The sequence below is a fragment of the Dipodomys merriami genome, unplaced genomic scaffold (genome assembly GCF_024711535.1).
Source record: "Dipodomys merriami isolate MVZ:Mamm:240054 unplaced genomic scaffold, mDipMer1.0.p SCAF_5, whole genome shotgun sequence".
NCBI classification, from domain to species: Eukaryota; Metazoa; Chordata; class Mammalia; order Rodentia; family Heteromyidae; genus Dipodomys; species Dipodomys merriami.
The window spans coordinates 61,234,835-61,256,750 of record NW_027206068.1 but is presented as its reverse complement, the minus strand read 5'-3'; the positions used below and the strand labels follow the sequence as shown (position 1 = coordinate 61,256,750).

The following is a 21,916-nucleotide window of genomic DNA, read 5'->3' as shown; positions in this document are numbered from 1 at the left end:
CATATACCTTTCAATGTTTCAGATGTGATTAATATACTATTTATTTTATTTCAGCAAAATTTTAGTGCCTCTATATGCATATGGTCACACAATTCAGTGCTCAGAAACTATGGAAATGACAAAACAGCTCCTGATTGTATGGAATGCATAGTCATGAGTATACATATAAGTATATATACCTGTGGTGGGGTGAGGGAAGATTGATAACAGTACATAAAATTACTAATGTGGCAGAATTTAACGAAAGAATGGAAAGCAATAATCATTTGTTGCGTATGCATCACTAGGCACTTCACATGAGTTTTCTTATTTAAACTCTTTGACAATTCTCAAAGAAGGGCATACTTCATAAACAGAAGCCTAGGATTTAAAGATTAAGTCACTTGCCCAAGGTTGTAATGAATGGATCTGGGATGCTGATGTATCTCTGGTAGTGACCATTATCATCTCACTTCATCATGAAGGATTCTGGAAAGTTCTTGGAAACGATGCAGGTTGCTGTGGGTGTTCTGAGGAAGGAAAGGTCTTTCCAGTTAGAAGACCAAGGCAGACCTCCTTGAGGTATTTGAACTAAGCCTTGGAGGGTTGCGAGTTAGAGATGAGAAGTTATAAGCCAAGAGGCATCCTAAGAAGGCACTTCTTAGGACGGGCAAGCATGCAGGCAGTGGAACAGTCCGGTCTGGCTGTGGTCTAAGGGAGGATTGGGCACTGGGGGAGAGGGAAAGCTGGAAAGATAAGCAGGCTCCAGGTTTCCTTTCTTAAATACCAAGTGGAAAATAAAACCTCTGTAGTTGTACTATCACAGAAAGAATACACAGACTTCAGGTCTTGATTTTATCCTGAAGTACTCTGCAATCAATGCGTGCCTGTTTACTGAAGGGGAATGTGTTTGTTAAAGTTGATGTAGGTCAGGAATTTGACTTCTGATTTCAAAGACAAGTTTCTCAGGAAGTCTGAACACTGGTTTTGTGGGACTCAGCTGTCATTTCCCTGGGCTGGTTTTTGTTAGGCAGAATAAAGAGAATCTGAAAACGACAGGAATTTATCTTTAACAGATGCCTCTTCTACGGCAAAGAAGTAAGGGCTCTTTGTAACAGAGATAATTGAGTCTTCTCATACAAGTACTCTGAATTTTAACCAGGTTATATAAGCACCTACATTTTGTCCTTTAATTCATTGTTGAAATTGCAGCACCAGAACATATGGGCACAAGCAATTTTCTCCACTGAGATGAATTTGTACAGCAAAATAGGCTCTGGTAAAGTAGGACTCCATAATGTGAGAGTAATATTAGTGTTTTTCTAGTGCTCTACACAGATAATAGCTCACTCAGAAGTGCCTGTAGAACAGATTGTATCTATATACATGTTTTGTTACCTTTGAAGACTATAAAAATCTTCTTTTATAAATACTTAATGCTTTTTCCTGACTTAAAAATATATTTCTAGTAAATGTAAAAACTGGCAAAAAATACATAAAGATAATTACAACAAATATTCACCATTGAGAATATTTTGGTCTACTTTTTCCTACCTGGTTTCTTACCCCAGCCAAATCCATACTCCCTGAGTGGAGTTATTATGTTATCCTACTTTTAATGAACTTTTTTTTTAAATAGACTTCAACAGCATGACTGTGTAGTTACATAACATCTGTCTTTGGGAATATACCATAATTTAATTATTCTCCCATTTGGGGCAGTTCTTTTCAGTTTTTCACATGCTACATTGTGTGTGTGTGTGTGTGTGTGTGTGTGTGTGTGTGTATGTGTGTGTGTGTGTGTGTGTGTGTGTGTGTGTGTGTACTTTTATAACTCTCATTGTTCCCTAAAGATAAATTTCAGATCATCAAAGGTAGAACCATTGCCTCACTGTCACAGTGTGGCTATACCTGACTGTTACTATCAGGAGTGAAGGGGAATACAATGTCTCCCCTTCCCAGCCACTGCTGAGTAATTACCGTTTAAAAAAATAACTGATAGTTCAATGGATGAAAATGGTATGTAATAATTTTATTTTTAATTTATTTGATAATATTGAGCTATGTTTACACACATATATGCACATGTACACATATATGCACATATTACTGTTTGTATATATTTCTTTTAAGGACTTTTGAATTAGTTAATTTTTGTGCCTATGCTGATGCTTGAACTTAGGGCTTGGGCACTGTCCCTTAGTTCTGGTTTTTTTGTTTTTTGTTTTTTTTTTTTTTCACTCATGGCTGACACTACAACTTGAGCCACAACTCTACTTCAGGTTTTTTGGTGAACCATTGGAGTTAAGAGTCTCATGGACTTTCCTGCCTGAACAGGCTTAGAACTGAGATCCTTAGATCTTATCCAGTTGAGTAGCTAGGATTACAGCTGTGCCACCAGTGCCTATCTCTCTTTTAAGGACTTTACATGCCCTTTCCCACTTTTTTCTTACTAGGATGTTTATCTATTTTGGGGTAGGGGGGCAGTCTTAGGGCTTGAACTCAGGGCCTGAGTACTGTCCCTGAGCTTCTTTTGCTCAAGGCCAGCACTCTGCCACGTGAACCACAACACCACTTCTGGCTTTTTCTGTTTATGTGGTACTGAGGAATCAAACCTGGGGCTTCATGCATGCCAGGTAAGCTCTCTACCCCTAAGCCACATTCCCAGCCCTATTTATCTATTTTTTAAAAAATGATCTGTAAGAGCAATAATAATAATTGATATCTCTATACAGTAGAAGAAATACTAGGTTGGAACAAAGGAGAAATATCTTTACTTGATTACTTGTAATCAAGTAAAATGAATGCAACAGCAAAACAAAACCCCAAAGCATAGAACAGTATGGATGGAATTCTCAAGGACATATGAAAAAAGAGTGGGAAGTAAAATATATGCAAAAGGACGTAGCATTTTATTTCTGGAAAGAGAGTGTAGAAAGTAGTTCCATTGCAGGAATTGCCGCAGGGCTTCCAGGTTTGCCATAAGAGGAAAACCTCTTTTCCATATTAAACATTGTATCTTGTTTGTAATTTACTCTGAGCAGATGACCCTTTGTTAACTAAAGAGCTAATTTTTTAAAAATGCAAATTAAGTATATTAATCTTTGTTACAGATTTTTTTTATAATTTGTTATTTATCTTTAAATTTCTTTGTGTTGGTTTTTGACATGCATTTTTACCTACTCTCCCTTACTGGGTTTTCTTTTATTGCTTTAGATTTATGAAATCCAAAATAAGATAAAATAACTATTTTCTTTTATTGGTATATTTAGTTCATCTTTTTTGTTGTTGCTTTTTTACATTTAAACCATCTGTTCTATATTTTGATATGTGATTTAAAGTGATTATGTAAATTTGATTTTTCTAGATAATTGAGAAATTTACAACCTTGTTTATTCAGTAGTTTTTTGGGGGTTTTTTTGTTTTTGTTTTTGTTTTTGTTTGTCAGTCATGGGCCTTGAACTCGGGACCTGGGTTCTGTCCCTCAGCTCTTCTGCTCAAGGCTAGCACTCTGTCACTTGAGCCAAAGAGCCACTTCCGGTTTTCTGGTGATTAATTGGAGGTAAGAGTCTCACAGATGTTCCTGCCTGGTCTGACTTTGAACCATGATCCTCAAATCTCAGCCTCCTGAGTAGCTAGGATTGATTACAGGCATGAGCCACTGGTGCCCAGCTTATTCGGTAGTTCTTTTAACCACTGATTTGTTATGTGGATGAATTAACTTTTTATGTCTATTCCAGGATTTATTTCTGTGTCCTCTATCATGTTCTGTTGTGCTGATTATAGTTCTACACTGTATTGGTCATTTGCCTTTCCCCACCAGTTTCTATCTGATAAAGCAGGTTCTCCAAAATTACCCCAAATTTTATTTTATTTTATTGGTGTTGTTTTTTGTTTGGTTTTTTTGGGGGGGGCCTGGTCATGGGGCCTGAACTCTGGGCCTGGGCGCTGTCCCTCAGCAATTCAGCTCAAGGCTAGCATTCTACCACTTGAGCCACAGCGCCACTTCTGGCTTTTTTCTTTTTGCTTATGTGGTGCTGAGAAATCAAACCAGGGCCTCATGCATGCAAGGCAAGCGCTCTACCGCTGAGCCACCTTCCCAGCCCCCTAATTTTATTTATATGTGTTTGTTGTTGAAATTCTTTTTATTTTGCTTTTGTGCCAATACTGTTGCTTGAACTCAGGGCCTTGCACTCTTGCTCAGGTATTTTGCCCAAGGTTAATGCTCTATTACTTGGCCCAGGCTTCCACTTCTGGTTTTTTACTGGTTAGGGATACAAGTCTCATGGTTTTGTCTGCCTAGGTTGACTTCAAACCTCATTTCTCAGATCTCAGCCTCCTGAATAGCTAGGGTATAGGTGTGAGCCATTGGTATCTGGCTAATCCTTAAAATTCTTTAAGTTTTTAAGCAGAATTACCATTAAGGTAACATTACCATTAAGGGTAACACTTAAATTTGGGAAGGATCAACCTTGTTTCACTTTCAGTCACTAATCAGGAATACACATTTTGTATTCTCTTCATTGAGGTCTTCTTTAAGGCCCCTAAGAAGAATTATAAATTCTCTAAAGGACTGAAAAGTTTTGTATAGGTCTTTTATAGTTGTTTTAGTTTTATTCATGGTAGAGTCTCCCTTATAGCTATAGTTATTATAAGTGAAATGTTTTTCATGTTGTTTTTTAATCAGTTTATAGGGAAAATGTTGCTTGTTGCTTTGCAGATTTAAAAAAAAATTATTGCTCTTAATCTTACAGCATTCTCTTAAAGTTTCTAGCAACCATATGAAAATTAAATTTACTATCTGCTTAATAATAAAGCGTTTTATTTCTATTTCTTCTCACATTATATTGTTTAGAACAGCAAGTTTCTAAACTTTTTTATCTCAGTCTTCCTTTCTTAAAAGTTATTGAGGATCTCAAAGAGCTTTGGTTTATATAGATTTTAGCTATTAAAATTTAATGTGTTAACATTTTAAACTGAGCCAGGTGCCAATGGCTATTTAGGAGGCTGAGATCTGGAAGATAGAGGTTTGAGAGGTTTGAAGCTAGCTAAGGTATAAGGGTCTGAGAGAATCCCTCTCCAAAATAACCAGCAAAAAGCTGGGCTGGAGGCATGGCTCCAGCCATGATAGAGTACCAGCCAAGCAAGCATGAGTCCCTGAGGTCAAAATCAGATACTAGCAAAAAATAAAAAAATTAACAAACCTAAGCAAACTTAAACAATGTTTATTTCACAAGCTAGCCTCATAAACATAAAACCTTTTTATGGGGTACTAGGGAACAAATCCAGGGCCTCATGCATACTAAGCATGTGTTGTAAAACTAAGCTGCAGCCCTGGTCCCTAAAATACATTTTTGTGAAAGATAAAACAATTTTCAAAACAAAATTTTTGAGGCATTGCTTTACAAAGTTTGCAAATCTCTTTGATGTCGGCTTTTATAGAAGGTGGTTGGTCTGCTATCTGTATCTACACAAGTCTGTTAAGTCTGCTGTTGGGCTGACATATCTGAAGAAAATGTGACTCACACAGTAGTGTACTTGAAAGAGGGAGGAATATTTTAGTAGGCCTTTCACATAACTGGGGTATTTTCCTTTGGCACTACACTAAAACTTGACAACTAGTTGTTTCTGCAAACTTAGCTCCAGTGGAGAATCTGAGATCATATCAATGAACTTTTCATACTCAGTTCTTTTGAAGTCCATTGATCTGTCTTGGACTTTGAATGAATCTTTTACCCAGACATGTTTTTATCCTATGTACTGGTGGTTTGGAAAGGTATCTTTTCACTAACCTGTGAAGATCTGAAACATCTTACAAGTATGGGGACGCAGTTTCTCATACTTCAGCTCCTGATAACAAATACAAGTTCCAAAATTCTGATTTTTGCTCAAAATCTCCTCATCAACAGGTATAATCAGCTGCTTTTTGTTTCGTTTTGGGGTTTGTTTTTTGTCTCGTTTTGTCAGTCATGGGGCTTGAACTGAGAGCCTGTGCACTGTTCAAGACTAGTGCTCTACCACTTTGAGCAACAGTTCCACTTCCAGTTTTTGAGTGGTTATTTGGAGATGAGAGTCTCTAGGGAATTTTTCTACCCAGGCTGGTTTCGCACTGCAGTCCTCAGATCTTAACCTCCTGAGTAGCTAGGATTACAGGTATGAGCCACTGGCACCTAACACCATCAGATGTTTTTGTTGAAATGACAGACTTATTAATTCACTTTTGAGAAAATGTCTGTCAAATACACAAGTCGAAGTAAGCAGAGTTTCCTGTCAGTTTTCTTACCAAGACAAAGTATTTATGGCAAAAATGGCTGGCTCAGCTGCAACCCAGCAAGTGCTTTGACATTTTTCCTTAAGATAACTACAGTGCTTAGGTACATAACAAACCCAATTATACATGGACTCGCATTTCATCACTAAGAACACTGTACTTCAGGGTCAAACTTAATAAAATGATTAATCATGGCTTTATCAAGGACATCTTTAGTATGACTGCCATATTTATTTACTGTGAGAGCATGCTGTTGTGAAAATAGGATTGCTGATAAAATTTGATGCCACTGGATTAATGCTTGCTAAGGTGCTAGCAGTTTTATCCACTTGTTATTTCATACCATCAGTGTAGATATCAACATCATGAAAAAGACATCTTATGAAGATACTTTCACTTTGCATACCTCCCACAGTTCTTGAGGATTCCTGGGTATCCCAAGTCCTAACTCTCAAACACTGGAGTGTTTAAAAAACTTCTTGAACAACTTAATAATGCTAATAATATTCCTTTTTCTTGACTTGATTTTAATGGAATTACCTGAAGTTACATTTGAATTATTTCTTCTTTTGCACAATTTAGACAATGATTCTGCAAACTCAGAGCCAGATGCGGAAATCTCTACGGGAACCAATGGGAAAGGGAGCCCGGGAGAGCAGTCACCCAGCCCTGTCCAGTTCATCAACAGCACAGGAGTGGGGGAATCCAGTCGCTCTACTCTTCAGAGGTGCTCTTGTCTGATTCGTGTGTTCACCACATTTTACCTTCACCTTAATCTATTGATGTAACTACTTTAAAAACAGAAATGGCAGTAGTGACATTCCACATGTTAGTGCCAGCCTTTCCATTCCTCTTTGTATAAATGCTACGTCCTAAATCTGTTTCACAACATTCTTAAATGAGTCAGTATAATACTACATTAATAGGAGTATTAATTTTCACTCCCTGGTTCCATTCTTCTCAGCCTTTCTACAGGTAAGTTCATTATTGGAACTTACATTTCCAAGTAGTATTTTTTTGATTCACAGTGTAAATTTTATTCTCTTTTCTGTCTGCTGTAATTCATAATTGCCCTGTCTAGACTCAGAAAAACACAATTCCTCCCAGAACACTCTGGTACAGAATAGGTGCAGAGAATACCAGAAGACTGGTATTGCTTCTAAAACTGCATGTAGTTTGTTCTTCTTACTCCATGGACTTCATTCCATGTGGCACTTTTTCACACATATAAACTTTTCATTGTAAATCTGGGGCTAGCTTTCAGTACAAATCTATCCCTTCTACTAGTAAAATAATTCTACAGAGAAACTACATTCTACTAGAGAAAGAATTGCTCTATCAATCAATACCACTGTGGGCTTTTCCTCCTTACTTTTGTGAAGGAACTCATAAAAATGCATTCAAGAAGAGATAGGCTAACAAAGCTTCCATTGAGGATACAGTTCCGTATCAAATAGATTTTCTTCTTTGGTTCAATGAAATAGGCACCTTTATGGCATAGAGTTTGTGTTTTGGGAAGTAAATGTAGAATATGTGTGTTAACATGTCCTAGGAAAATGGCCATCTCCTTACTCCACAGGTCTATCATTACTTGCCATTTTGTTCACAGCTCTTGGTTTTTTTCAGTCCCTGGGTAATTTTCATCACATTTTCTTTATAATATGATGGTGACGACTGTTAGTAGTTTAATGACATTAGAAACAAAACTATCCTTTATTTTAACCAAAGCCTTCATCATTACATAAATGCCACTAAATATAAAAAGCCCTTCCAACTTCAACATTGTAACATGTAAAATGGAAGTAAGTGCAGAATACCATTGAAAGTGTTGAAGTTCAGTGCCCAGATTGAATAGGTCATTGTATAAGTACTGTCATGCATCCCTTAATGATGAGACATTCTGAGAAATGTATCATTAGGTAATTTAGGAACATCACAGAAAGTACTCACACAAACTAAGATGACTACAATATCACTAAGCATTATTTTATAAAATTAGCACCATTTATGCATTCCATTATTGACAGGAAAACCATTATATGACACATGACTGTGTATGAAACACTATTGTCACTTTATATTATGTTTCATATACATATAAACATCTTTGGGTTTTTTTTTTCATGTCTTGTCAACCTTATTCTTTTTCTTGCTTTTTTTTTTTTTAATTCTTTGTTCTGCTTTCTTACACCTCTTGAAATTCTCTTGGATCAATTTTATTCCTCTCTGAGTGCTGACCTTTGCTGGCCGGCAACATGTGTCTATATTCTACCCTCTTGGCTTGGTAGGTAGTTACCTAGCTTCACATTGTCTGAAGATAAGTGTGGATACCCAGGTCCCCTCCCAGGTAGGAATCCTAGGATTCTGCATTTAGCGGAACTCAGAACTGAGACACTGTAACCATTTACCTTTTTCCTTTGAGTTGCCTTTTGAAAAGACATTGAGCACTCATCTCCCCATTCTGAAGAAATTCATTTGACCTTTAAGCCACTCACCCCTGACTAGTTTCTGCTGACTTTTTCTCTTTTAGTGTTATCAGTGGTGTTGGGGAACTGGATCTAGACAAAGGTCTAGTGAAGAAAGCAGAGCCAAACACCAAAGACAGGCCTTACCCTGACTGCCCCTTCCTGCTGCTAGATGTACGTGATAGAGATTCCTACCAGCAGTGCCACATCATTGGAGGTAAGGGAACAAGGGTTTTAAGTGAGTGCCTCACTCCTGGGAGCAGAGCCTGGCCTAGCATTCAAGTAAGCTTAACCCCAGCCCAGGGACAGCAGACAGGGAAGATGTGTGTGTGCCAGATCCATCCTAGAAATCCTGGAGTTGCCTTCAGCATGAACTCTGAGAGAGCCTGCAGATATCCTCCAGCAGGTCAGGGGCCCAGCATGACATGTGAACAATGACGTGGACCTTCATGCTTTGTTCAGAGTGCCCAGTTTCCTTTCATTCACTGAACTATTTAGGTTTATGGCTACCGATTTTGAAAGTATATTGACCTTAGATTTTAAGCTAGCTAGGAACAAGGGCCAAGTTGTACTGAGAATGACAGCCTTCCTAATAAACTTTTCTTCTCTTTGTAGCCTACAGTTACCCAATTGCAACTCTCTCTAGAACGATGAATCCTTATTCAAATGATATTCTTGAATATGTATCCTTCGTTGTATTTTAAGGATTTGGATGGTATAAGAACTATAAAGGGCAAACTTACTGTGATTCCTGCCCTGGTAAGAAAACTGTGAGAGGCCTTTGACACCAATCAGGTTAGCCTGTTTGAAACTAAATTCCCAGCAACCGCTAAGAATCCTGACTGTTAAGGCAGATGCTTCCAAACTATACTGCCTGGGGCCAAAAAACATTAGGTTAAGGGCTGTGATCTGTTGAGAGTCAGTCCTGAGACTTTTCTTCCCCTAGAAAGCTTAGAATCTAAGAAGCAAATGTTTTCTATTTTATTTTTTGCTTCTTCTTAAAATTTTAATTTTTTCCATTCATAGAAAAACCATACAAGGGGCTGGGAAGGTGGCTCATTGGTAGAGTTGCTTGCCTTCCATGCACGAAACCTTGGGTTCCATTCCTCAGCACCACATAAGCAGAAAAAAAACAGAAGTGGCCTAAGTGGCTCAAGTGGTAGAGCACTAACCTTGAGCTGAAGAGCTGAGGGACAGTGCCCAGGCCAAGAGTTCAGGCCCCACGACCGACAAAAAACAAACAAAATAAAACATACAAGTAGAAGATAATTTAAATACTGAAAAATAAGGGGCTGGAGATGTGATTCTAATGGTAGAGCACCATCCTAGCAAGTGCAAAGCTCTGAGTTCTAACCCCAGTACTTCCAAAAAGAAAAAAAAAATTAAAACTGAAAAATATAAAAAAGAAAAAGGAAATCCCTCATTACACAAGTTCTATTATGTCATTGGCACATTTTATTCCAGACTAATTTCTGTGTCTATGGGTATTTTTCTCTTGCAAAGTTGAAGTCTTATTATATATTTAATGCCTTGATTTTTTCCACACTTCCCCATGCTCTTTGTAAATTTCATTTTTGATGCTTTGTAGTAATTCATCTTCAGATTTACTATCATTTATTTTGGACGTTTTGGTGGTTTTACCTTTTTTTTCCTATTGTAAAGAAGGCTTTTAGTGATACATGGGACATAGAAGTTTTTTTTATTTACTTATTTATTTATTTATTTTTAATTTTTTTTTTTATCAGTTTCGGGGCTTGAACTCTGGGCCTGGGCACTGTCCCTCAGCTCTTCAGCTCAAGGTGAGCGCTCTACCACTTGAGCCACAGCACCACTTCTGGTTTTCTCGTGGTTAATTGGAGATGTGTCTCATAGACTTTCTTGCCTGGACTGACTTCAAACCTGGATCCTCAGATGTCAGCCTTCTGAAAGGCTGGGATTCCAGGCATGAACCTAGTCTCACAGACTTTCCTGCCTGGGCTGACTTTGAACCATGATCCTCAGATCTCAGCCTCCTGAGTAGTTAGGATTACGGGCATGACCACCGGTGCCGGCTTATTTATTTTTAAAGTGGATTTTGTAGATTTTGTAGTATTTACTTTTCAGGATGGGAAGGATGGAAGAATTAAAGAGGAAAAAGTATGTAACTAGTGCTATTTTAGACTGTGTTAATTCTAGTTCATTAACAAAAGAATACCAGCTTGTATGGTTTCCACTACCAAAGAAACCCAGTGGTTGCCAGTATGATGGGGCAGAATGAGCTCCTTGAATTTCCTGTCCTCGTGTGCCTGAGCCAGATAGCTCTATGTCCCTGGGGCTGGTGGGGGGGGGGGGGGGGGGAAGGGGCCGTGTCTTGTAATCTAGAAGCATTAGCTCAGTGTTTAGAACCTTAACTCATCCCTTAGAAAAACGCCCACGGCAAGATTATCATTCTGTACGATGACGATGAGAGACTGGCCAGCCAGGCAGCCACCACCATGTGCGAGCGCGGGTTTGAAAACCTGTTCATGCTTTCCGGAGGTGAGCAAGACAGCATTCTGCATAGGACTTCCCAGATGAGACTTTGAGCTCACAGCCTTTCAAGCCACCCCATCAGCTTCCTCTGCCCCGTGCTCTAAATGTAGTGCTCAGCAAAGAGAGAAAGCCATACTGGCTGCAAGGAGCCAGTTATGTGAAGTGTCTGTTAGTTCTAGCAGCACATGCTGTGAGGTTGTTTTTTTTCTGACTGTGGCAGTTTTTGTTTTATATTTTATCTTTTGGTGGTACCTAAGTTTGAACTTAGGTCCTTGCCTTGATATGCAAGTGCTTCCCGAATCACATCCCTATGCCTTTTGCTTTCCTTGGGCTTTTTTGTTTGCTTTTGTTTTTGTTTGTGCCGGTCTTAGGACTTGAACTCAGGGCCTGGGTGCTGTCCCTTAGTTTTTTTGCTCAAGACTAGAACTCTACCACTTAAACCACAGCTCCACTTCTGGCTTTTGGGTGGTTAATTGGAGATGTGTCTCACAGACTTTCTTGCCTGGACTGACTTCAAGCCTGGATCCTCCAGTGTCAGCCTTCTGAAAGGCTAGGATTACAGGCATGAACCTAGCTACTTTTTTTTGTTTTTCAGGTAGGATCTTGAACTTTTGCCCAGACCAACCTCAGATCATGATCCTCCTACCTTCACCTCCTGAGTAACTAGGATTTTAAGTGTGTACCATGTAAAATTTTGTTGTGTTTTATTTTGTTTTGCGGGTTTGTTTTTTTTTTAGTTTTAGTTTTTGTTTTTTGAGAAAGAGCTTTGCTAGCTTGGTCTAGTCTCTAGTCTCAAACCTATAGTACTCTTCCTTCAGCCTCCTGAGTGCTCAAATTATAGGCATGTCCCACTATGCTTAGCTAGAACATGTTTTTAATTCCTAAATTAACTATATTGCTTCAGGGCTCTGTAAGAATAGTAAAGACTTGAGCAAAAGGAATTCTCAGAATCCCATGTAACAATCCACACTCTCTGATGTAATTTGTTTTATGGTGAAACAGGATTTCATGGCCTTGTTGGCTCAATTTGGTGACCAAAGATTAGGAGATACACAGGCCAAGTCGGGCACCAGTGGCTCACACTTGTGATCCTAGCTACTTGGGAGGCTAAGATCAGGAGTATCACAGTTCAAGGCCATCCTGGGTATATGCCGAGGATCCCTTCTGAGCCGGTAGCTGTGCACCATGGCTTGCAAGTATCATTCTGAACATGTGAGAGGTTAAGATGGGGAGGATTACAGTTCCCAGCCAGCATGGCTCAATGAAAGAAGTTGGGCATGGTATGTGTACCTGTCATCCCAGCTATGAGAAGAAACCTAAAAAAGTAGATTGTGATCCAGGCATATGCGTAGGCAGGAAATAAGATCCTTTTTCAAAAATAACCAGCATAAGCTGGGTCCCGATGGCTCACACCTATAAGCCTAGCTACTCAAAGTCAGGCTGGGCAGGAAATTCCATGAGACTCTTATCTCCAGTGAATCACCAGAAAACTAGAAGTGGAGCTGTGCCTCAAGTGGTAAAGCGTTAGCCTTGAGCAAAAGAGCTCAGAGACAGCACCCAGGCCCCATATTCAAGCCCCAGGACTGGCACAAAACAAACTAACAAACCAGCAATTTGAGTGACAGTGACTCATGACTGCAATTCTAGCTACTCAGGAGGCTGGTATCTGGAAGACTGACACTCAGAGCCAGCCCAGGCAGAAAAGTCCAAAATAACCAGCATAAAGCTAAGTTGGAGGTGTGGTTCAAGTGGTAGAGCAAGCCAAGTGAGAGTGTAAAGGTCCTGGTTTAGGCCTTGTACTGGCACAATATATACTATATAACTACATATCTCTCTATATATCTATATATAGCTACCTCCTCCCCCCCATACACACATGTAAAACTAGCACCAACCAAAAGGCTGGAGGCATGGTTCAACAGTAGAATGTCTGCCTAGAAATACAAGGCTGTAAGGCCCTGAGTTCAACCCTTAATACTGCATTAAATAAAAGACACAGACTTGTTCTAAGTCTGGTGTGGCCCCACTATGTTAATCCTACTTTTTGTGGTAATCTGTTTCCAGGTCTGAAAGTCTTAGCTCAGAAATTCCCAGAAGGACTAGTTACTGGTTCCCTGCCAGCCTGTTGCCAGCAGGCTCTTCCTCTTGGTTCTACCCGGAAACGATCCAGCCCCAAAGTGCCGACCTTACCAGCTGAAAACAAATGGCGATTCACCCCAGAAGACTTAAAAAAGATAGAATATTATCTGGAAGAGAACCAGGGTCCTGCAGACACCTCTAGTAAGATATTTTGCCCTTTATTTCCTGTGAAGCTTGAGAGTTGCAGCTTTGACCATCACCTTATACAAAAAGCTTCATCTTTACATTCAGGTTCTGAAAATATCAGAGGCTGTTGAATGTGATGCAGGTGCTGGGGCCTGGTGTTTCTCATAATGACAAGAATTAGGCAGTGAACACAGACATGGAAGAGAGGGTCTTGCGGTCAAAGTGTGTATCTTAAACAGAAGCAAGGAACAGAGCATCAGGGTTGACTCCTTGGAGTTCCTTTCCTTCTGCTGCTTTGGGTAGATTTTAGCCACTTCCTAGAGCCTTCCTTTGTCTTTTTATTTTCCCTATGGCTTCCCTGCTTTCTCTTCTAGTCACCCTCATCCTGTCTGTCTCTCTCTATTAAGGAAGGAGTGAAAGACTGCCCAGGTTAGTGGGGGATAAGGGAAAGGAAGAAAGAACAGCTATCCGGGCTCCCCTCCATCCCTGCTCCATCCCCCAACTTCAGATTGATCTCAGGGATGAGGAGTAGATAATCATTGGCCCAAAGTAGATGCTGCACCGACTTCATTAGCTTAAAAGTGGTTGTGGACTCGGACTTCATTAGCTTAAAAGTGTACTTGGCCGATCATGCCTGGAACGACTCTTGCATCTCTGCTCCCCATCTTGTTCCCTTCAGGCCGACTGAACCAGAGTAACTCCCAGGGAAGAGACTCCAAGGTGCCTGCTTCCCGCACCAGTCAGAGCCTGCCAGCCGGGACCCCTGCCAGCCACTCCAACCCTCGCACACTCAGCAGTGGCCACATCCAGGGCAAACCCTGGAAGTAGGCTTTGTCTCACGTAGTCAAATAAATGTTTCCCCTCCTCTCAGAACCCTGAGCTTCCCATGTTGGTCATTTTGTGCAGTAGAGGAAAGACGGTGGTATGGGATAGACCCTCCTCCCTCTCTCTGTCTCCATCTCTTCCTTCAGCCAGCTGGGAAGGGATTTTGACAGATGACCACAAAAGCCAGAGGTGTAACAGGCTCTAGAGTCCTCCCTGTGTTTACAGAATAGTTAAGCCTTTTGAGTCAGGATAGGGAAAAAGGACACCCCCACCCCTTAAAAAAAGAAACATATATATATAAATAAGGTTCAGCTTGTTTGGTCTATACCCAGTGGTGTTTTGTAAGTACTTCAGTCACATCTGCTGGTGTGTTCCTCCCAACCAGTTTTTTTTCATTCACTATTGAATTCCTGGAAGATTCTCCAGGTGGGCTTGGCGCAGGCCCCTGTCCCCCAGGGCCGCACAGGCCCCACACCAAGCACAGGCGCTGGCTGAGGCTTGTTCAGCCCGGCATGCTGCAGGCTCCATTGGGAGTTCAGAAGCCGCTCGTTGCCTGTGAGCTGGACTCAGTTTTGCAATTTTGTCGAAGAGCTCTGCACTTAACTGAATGTTCTCTCCAGTTTCAGTTGATTCCCGGGGCCATCAAGGGGTAGGTTCAGCTGCCTTCACACCAGAAGGATCCCATAGGATGGCCTGGCCATCGTACAAGCCTGTACTGAGAGCCCCTAGAAGCCACCACAACCACTGAGGGCTGTGTGTTGCTATCTCAGTTGTAAATTTCCATCACCTGATTTGGGTCCATCCATATGAGATGGGTGGAAATCATAGCCACTTGAAAAAGACAGCTTTGCTCAGGCAGTTGGGAAACACAATAGGTGAGGGGGACTTTAGAGTCCTTTGTCAGGGCTGACAACCCCCATAAGCCCTTGCTTAAAAATACAGTATTAGTCTAATTGAGTAATTAGTGCAATTTCCTGCTTGCTTTTCATTCTCATGGCTGAGCTGTGATTAGGAGGTTGTGATTATAGATTCCGGTTTGGGCCGGAATTTTGAATCAGCATTAATTGAATTGCTAGATGACTGACATTCATTCTATTTAATTGGGGGAACAAAAGACCTCAGGTAAGGATGAGGAACTTGGAAATCACATGGAAAAGGAAAAAAGCCTTGTTAATTTTTATGGTCTGTGATTGTAGCTGTGATAAGAGACTAAGGAATAAATTGTGCTCTTTGTCATGGCAACCAGCTTCTGAAAAGCCAACTGAAAATTGCCCATCCTTAGGTGGTTCCTGCTGCTGGGTAAGATTTGCCTTAACAGTACTATTTTCTCATCACCAAAAAGAAAAAGAAAAAGCACACCACAGTATTTCCAGCATGAGGACTGTGTTTGTAAGAGAAATAAACATAATAAATATCTCTTGGAGACATATGGAAAAATAACTCCGATTCAGTCTAGCTCTGTTTCAGAATGTGTTTATTCTTCTCTACTTGATTTCCAAAGTGCAACATTTTCCGAAGCTTTAGAAATCAAACAAACCAGGGACATTGTTCAGATGTCAAGCCGTGCCCAATTTTCCACAAGATTCAAGAATCTTGTATAAAATTCAGCCAATGTACACATAGCTTTAATGAGGAGCTTGTCATGTTTCCCCATAAATTTATTGCCTGAGAACTTAGTTCAGCCTTTTGCAAATGCCAAAATGCTCTCTGGCTTTTTATTTTCTTTACAGCACAGATAGGAAAATGCAAGTGTTTCCACACTCAGCTTTCCCCTAGCATGGACAAGATTTTCAGCCATCTTTGACACGTATAGGTTTTTAAAGAGAAGTGTTTTTCTCTGTAACAAAGTTGTGGGTATGCCATTTTCAAGTTGGCTAGTCAGGAGATTAGATTTCTCTACCAATTCTGTTTTGGAAATAACAGATAGTTAGTTCCCCTTCGTCCCTCTTCAAGCTGTTAATGATAGAAACTATTGAATATATGTGGAAAGCCACTTTAACTACCTTTTTATAGCTGCAGTGAATTTACCTAGCAGGATGGATATATTTATGTATGTTTTCTCCTTAGCACTTTGCCCTGTTGGTTAGAGTTTAAATCTTCAAAAGGCCTGTTGTGATTCTATGTGTTGTGTGCTCAGCAATACTTACAGATGTTTTTTACATGCTCCAGATAAGTCCCTCTAACGTTCTGCTTTACTAGTTTTTTCATTAGGTTATTTGACATGTGTTATTTAAATGATCAGTGATACTTTGTGCGATTATGAATGTTGAAGATTAAAGAAACATAGTTACTAATTTGTCGTTTGCTATTAATGCGCTGAAACCTGCCAACGTCTCTCTTCCTCTCTGTCAGGATGATTTGGGATGTCCCTGGAGAATGGTGTGATTTGAAAGAGTGCCTCTTTGTATAAATGAATCAGGAAATCATTGCAGTTAGAGCAAAACACCTTAGTGCTCTAGTTAGAAGGATGGGGTCTGGAGAGAGCTCAGGCAGGGACCAATGGCCACTTTGAACAGATTGTAAAATGGTTTTCTTGCCAGCATTTCAGAGACTGACAAGCCGCCTTCCCTGGGGACTCATAACCTCTGAGAAAGAAGGTGCTTTATGGATATACAATAGCTTTGCCCAACAACAGTGATAGCAACTGTTTAATAACATGCTAAATGCCTCAAAGAGGTATGTATGTTAAAAAAAAAAAAAGAGAGGAATAAGGGGAGGAAGGAAACAAGAAGAGAGGCAAAGGAGGGGAGATGGAGGAAGAAGTCACAGCACTTGTTGGAAAACAATGAGAATATCCTGAGCTATAATAATGTCAAATTCAATCTACTGAAAACTGGACAGTCAGTCACATACCCTACAAACAATTTTCATTTTTCACTGTAGTAGAAAGTCAGAGCCAGCACTATCGTATTGGACTTGGTGTAGACTGGAATAAAAGAGAATAAATAATGTGCATTAGTTGCTTAGATTTTTTTTCTTGGTGTTATTTAAACTAACAAAAATATCTTAAGACTTTAAGCTATTCACCAAGTAAACAGAACAAAACAAAATTCTTCTCTTAATTCTCCCATGGGATATAAGTGAAATTAGAGTCCTAGGCTTAAGGAAATGTGTTGGTGATATTTCTTAGGTAGGCTTTAGTTGCTGCCATGTTGTTTTTGGGTTATAGAGACTGTCTTCTGTGTTATCTGACATTTAAATCCCTGTCTGCCTTCTTGCCCAACCCTGAAGATAATCATTAAGAACCAGTTCCAGAATGTTCTCAATGTCTTTACTGTGCAGCAGTTTTGTTTTTTTCACAAGTCTTTCAAAGATGATATCTTATAATATTTTTCCCATGAAATCAGACATGTGGGTTCTAAGCATCCACTTAAGGGCATGTTGCAACAGTACTTTATGCATTTTGATTACTTTTTTGAGAAATACCCATTTGTTCATTTAAAAAAGCAATAAATAAGACTGTTTCAAAGGGTTCTGAGTGCATTTAAGTAGCAATACTTTTCTAGATTTGTAGTGATTATTATTACAGCATCCTTAAATTGGCATCTGGTCAGTTATAAGAAAATCTAATGGTGTGAATTTGAGGGGATGGTGGTACTGGAGTTTGAACTAGGCAGTACTTTACAACTTGAACCATGTCTTTCAGACCTTTTTGCTTTAATTATCTTTTAGATAGTGTCTTGGGCTCCTTTGCCTGAGGCTGGCTTGGAGATCCTCCTACCTCTCTATGCTTCCTGCTTAGCTAGGATTACACTCATTACCACCAATCCTTGTTTGTTTGTTTGTTTGTTGAGGTCCAATTTTTGCTTAGGCTGACTTCAAACTGTACTGAGAGCCCCTAGAAGCCACCACAACCACTGAGGGCTGTGTGTTGCTATCTCAGTTGTAAATTTCCATCACCTGATTTGACAGAGCAGGGTTCAGTGAACGAGTTTCTGTATTTGTCACACTGAGACCCCTCCCCCCGCCATAAGGGTCACTGTCTGGGGCTGATCACCTTTGTTCTGAATGTAGAAGCAAATTTTCCTCATCTGTGTAACATATTGAGGCACCTGATAAAACATGACAAGTGGAAGGCACTTACTGACCGATGGACCACATGTTTACGAAGAGTATCAATATGTCTTCCCTTTTGAATTTAGTCTATAATCTTCCAGACAGTGCATATTCCCTACTCAGAGCCAGAGGCCCTTGTAGAGGTGTTTGTCAATAAATGACTGACCCTGTCAAGACCAGTGGGCACTGTCCTGGCTATCATGGTGGCCGCTGATTCTCACCTGCCTCTCTGGAAGTGCAGAGCCTTTCTCTCCCATCCTCTTGTAAATCTTGCTTTGGTACGTGAAGCATCCACAGCTCTGAGGTTTTTCGATCTCTGGGAGGTACAGAGAGCTGGGAGTTAGGATTACTGGGCTTGGCTGCCACCTCCCAGGCATTTTCAGTGTCCCTTCAGTAGCCTTCAGAACTCATCAAATGGAGATGGGCTATTGTTGCTACCCGAGAGAGGGTTGTTTTTCAAAGCTTGAAGGTTCCAGCTAAAAACACTAGCACATACTTACAGAGAGCTCACTGTGTATTCAACAGGACTCCCAAATGCCACCTAGTACTTTTTGGCTCAACTGATACTCCCAGTGATCCTACAAAGCAACCACCCTGTTTTCAGATGAGACTGGGGCTGGGGTGGAAAGGAGGCAGTTCATCCCTCACTGAATAGGTAATAAGAATCAAGGATCCAGGCCCAAAAATGGTAGCCTCTGAGCATGTTCCCATATGTACTCTGGACAGCCACAGCCTTACTCATCCTTGAGCCATGGATGCCTCTGTTTACCAATGCAAGCATAACTTCTTGGCTTTTGCCTTCCCTTCTATCCTCATCACCAAGATTCTCCATCACCGATCCTCCTCCTGGGAGGAGGATCACTGGGAGTCCAGGAATGAAACACTAGTTCTTGAGACTATATATTTCCACCTTTGTGTCATGTGTCTGCTGTCTTGTCTTAAAGACAGTTGTTGTTGAGGGACACCTCATGAGCTTCCACTTAAGGAAAGGGAGTCACAAACTTTTAACTAGGTTAGGGGTTAGAGAAGGCTATATTCCTAATAGGTAAAACCACTCAATCAATAACCCGTGTCGATTTGATTTGTGTCTGATCTCTTCTTTCCTTTGTGGTGCAACATGAACTGGGAGAACCAGGCTGTGGCAACAAGCCTGTGTTTCGTGGGGAAACAGGTGAAACCTCTCCTGCACACAGCCTGTTCCAGCAGAGCCCTGCTCCACTGCGTTCTGCTCAAAATGCAGCTCACAACACTGCTGCGGTTAAGCAGCGACTTCACATTTTCTCCTTTTACTTTGGCAATAAACACTTGGTGATCTCAGTCTCTGGGGTTGTTAGATGATGTTCATAGTTGGAGTTGCCAAATTAATGCGGATCCTGAAAGCTTTGGGGAAGAATTCATTTTTACCCTTTGATGGGTTTTCAGATTTGATGGGTACTCCTTGCTTTTCTCTGAGCTCTTCCTGGGTTTGGCCACTGCAAATGTTACAGTAGGTCACCTCCTTTCCTCTAGGTAACATCTGGATCTTGGCTTGTTTACAGGATGATGTTTGCATCATCCTTCAAGCAAGAGCCCCTGTTCAGTGTCAAGTCTACCAGGTCCCACTTGCCCTTGCAGAACTGTGGCCAGGATGATGAATAGCTCTGCACTGGATGAGGGACTGGTGAGGTCATCTCTGGATTGTTTTCAATGACATTTCAATTTAACTTCAGGCCAAAACCAGAGAGCTAGGTATGTGTATCAATATTAAGTCCAGATACCACCTGGAGGATTCTCATGGGCCACCCGTGGTTCCCAGGCCACATTGAGAACCACCTGTAAGAATCTAAAAAGTCAAAACGGGTTTGCTTAAAGGTCTTTGAGGGGGCCTAGAGACTAGGCATCAGCATAAGCAATTCCAAGCTGGCAATGGGAACCGGATATGAGCAGACTGGGCTCCTGGGAACTTCATGACAGAGTGCTGAAGAACGGCCTCAATGGAGGACCTGAGAAATCCTGCCCGGGTGACACTGCTGCTCCCGCCATCTAGAGTGTGGCGATAAAGAGCTGCAGTGCAGCGTTTCGGGAGAGTCAGTGAAGTAGGACGTCAGAGAAGATGCGGTTTCAACAAATTGTGAAAAGGAGTCTGAGCAAAGATTAAGATGGCCATTTAGAATTCCATTGTGTATATATACCACATTTTCTTGATCCATTCATCTACTGAGGGGCATCTGGGTTGGTTCCATATCTTAGCTATGGTAAATAATGCTGCAATAAACATAGTTGTGCTGGTAGCTTTAGTGTGGTCTTGTTTGTAAACATTTGGGTAAATGCCCAAAAGTGGGATTGCTGGATCATAGGGGAGATCTATGTGAAGTCTTTTGAGGAACCTCCATACTGCTTTCCAAAGTGGTTGAACAAGTTTACATTCCCACCAACAATGAAGTAAGGTTCCTTTCTGTCCACATCCCCTCCAGCATCTGTTGTTGTTAGAGTTCTTGATTTTTGCTGTTCCCCATTTGTTAGGAAATGGAAAGGCTTGGAAAAAATTATATTAAGTGAAGTAAGCCAGGCCCAAAGAAGCATAGGTCCCATGGTTTCCCTTATTTGCAATATCTAGTATAGGTATGAGTCAAGCAGAAAAGGTCAGATAATGTGATGTTAGGAAAACGAACCCTTAAATATGTATTTTAATGTTTTCGTTTCTTTCATGCATATGTTTCTAACGCATTTATAAGATTATTTCTTTGTTGCTTTGTATGTCCCTCCCCCACAGTGTAACCCCCGCTTTCACTATATTTGATGTCAGTATAACATGTGGAGGAGATGGGGGCAAACAAGTCGTTTAAGGATTCAGGTGGACCTGTTGCAACAATGAGAAGTACAAAATGTCATGTCAAAACCAGCTTTACAAAGTCGGTGGGGGGGGGGGGGGGCGTATAATTGGGTGGGGGGAGGGGGGAGGCTGGGAAGGGAGGTGAAGGGTAAACAAAGGAGGAGGCTGCAATGCTTGGTAAGAAATGTATGCATTATCCTGCCCATGTAATTGTAGCCCCTCTGTACAGTATGTTCTCAAATAAAATAAAATAATATTTAAAAAAAAGATGGCCATTTAGATGTTTGTTGTTGAAAATAAGTTAGGGAATGACACTCACTGAGGATTTGCCAGCTGGGGTGTTTCAACACACACACATCCACTCAGAATTGATTATGAAAGTAAATTGGAAGAAATTCTGGAAAGTGTAAATTTAACACTACCCAACGTACCCACAATTGTTATGGGGGGATATGCCCTTCTGGGCTGTGGTATGTGTGTGTTTGTGTGTGTGTGTGTGTGTGTGTGTGTGTGTGTGAGAGAGAGAGAGAGAGAGAGAGAGAGAGATGAAATTCATACTCAACATAGTATTTTGTAGCCAATTTCTTTTTTAGAAAATTATGTGTAAATTACATACCATCTAGTTCTCTCATTTTGAGTGCAATGATTGTATTAAATTTACAGAATTGCACGATTATCACCATAACCCACTTTTAGAATATTTCCATCTCATAGCGAGCTGCTTTCTCTTCA

General features: G+C 40.6%; 1 protein-coding gene across 5 annotated transcripts in view; it reads left to right on the top strand.

Moving 5' to 3' along the window:
* The window catches only part of Cep41 (centrosomal protein 41), a 45,165-nt gene extending 29,433 nt beyond the window's left edge, over positions 1–15,732 (top strand). For 4 of the 5 annotated variants that reach the window (XM_069996771.1, XM_069996774.1, XM_069996773.1 and 1 more), the window contains 6 exons: positions 6,833–6,977; positions 8,781–8,932; positions 9,331–9,398; positions 11,118–11,232; positions 13,291–13,506; positions 14,171–15,732. In XM_069996771.1, coding sequence (XP_069852872.1) covers positions 6,833–6,977; positions 8,781–8,932; positions 9,331–9,398; positions 11,118–11,232; positions 13,291–13,506; positions 14,171–14,319 — 845 coding nt within the window. In that variant the 3' untranslated portion in view covers positions 14,320–15,732. The remainder of the gene's footprint in view (positions 1–6,832; positions 6,978–8,780; positions 8,933–9,330; positions 9,399–11,117; positions 11,233–13,290; positions 13,507–14,170) is intronic. The other variant, XM_069996775.1, reaches the window with a different exon arrangement.
* The last annotated feature ends 6,184 nt before the right edge of the window (positions 15,733–21,916 follow it).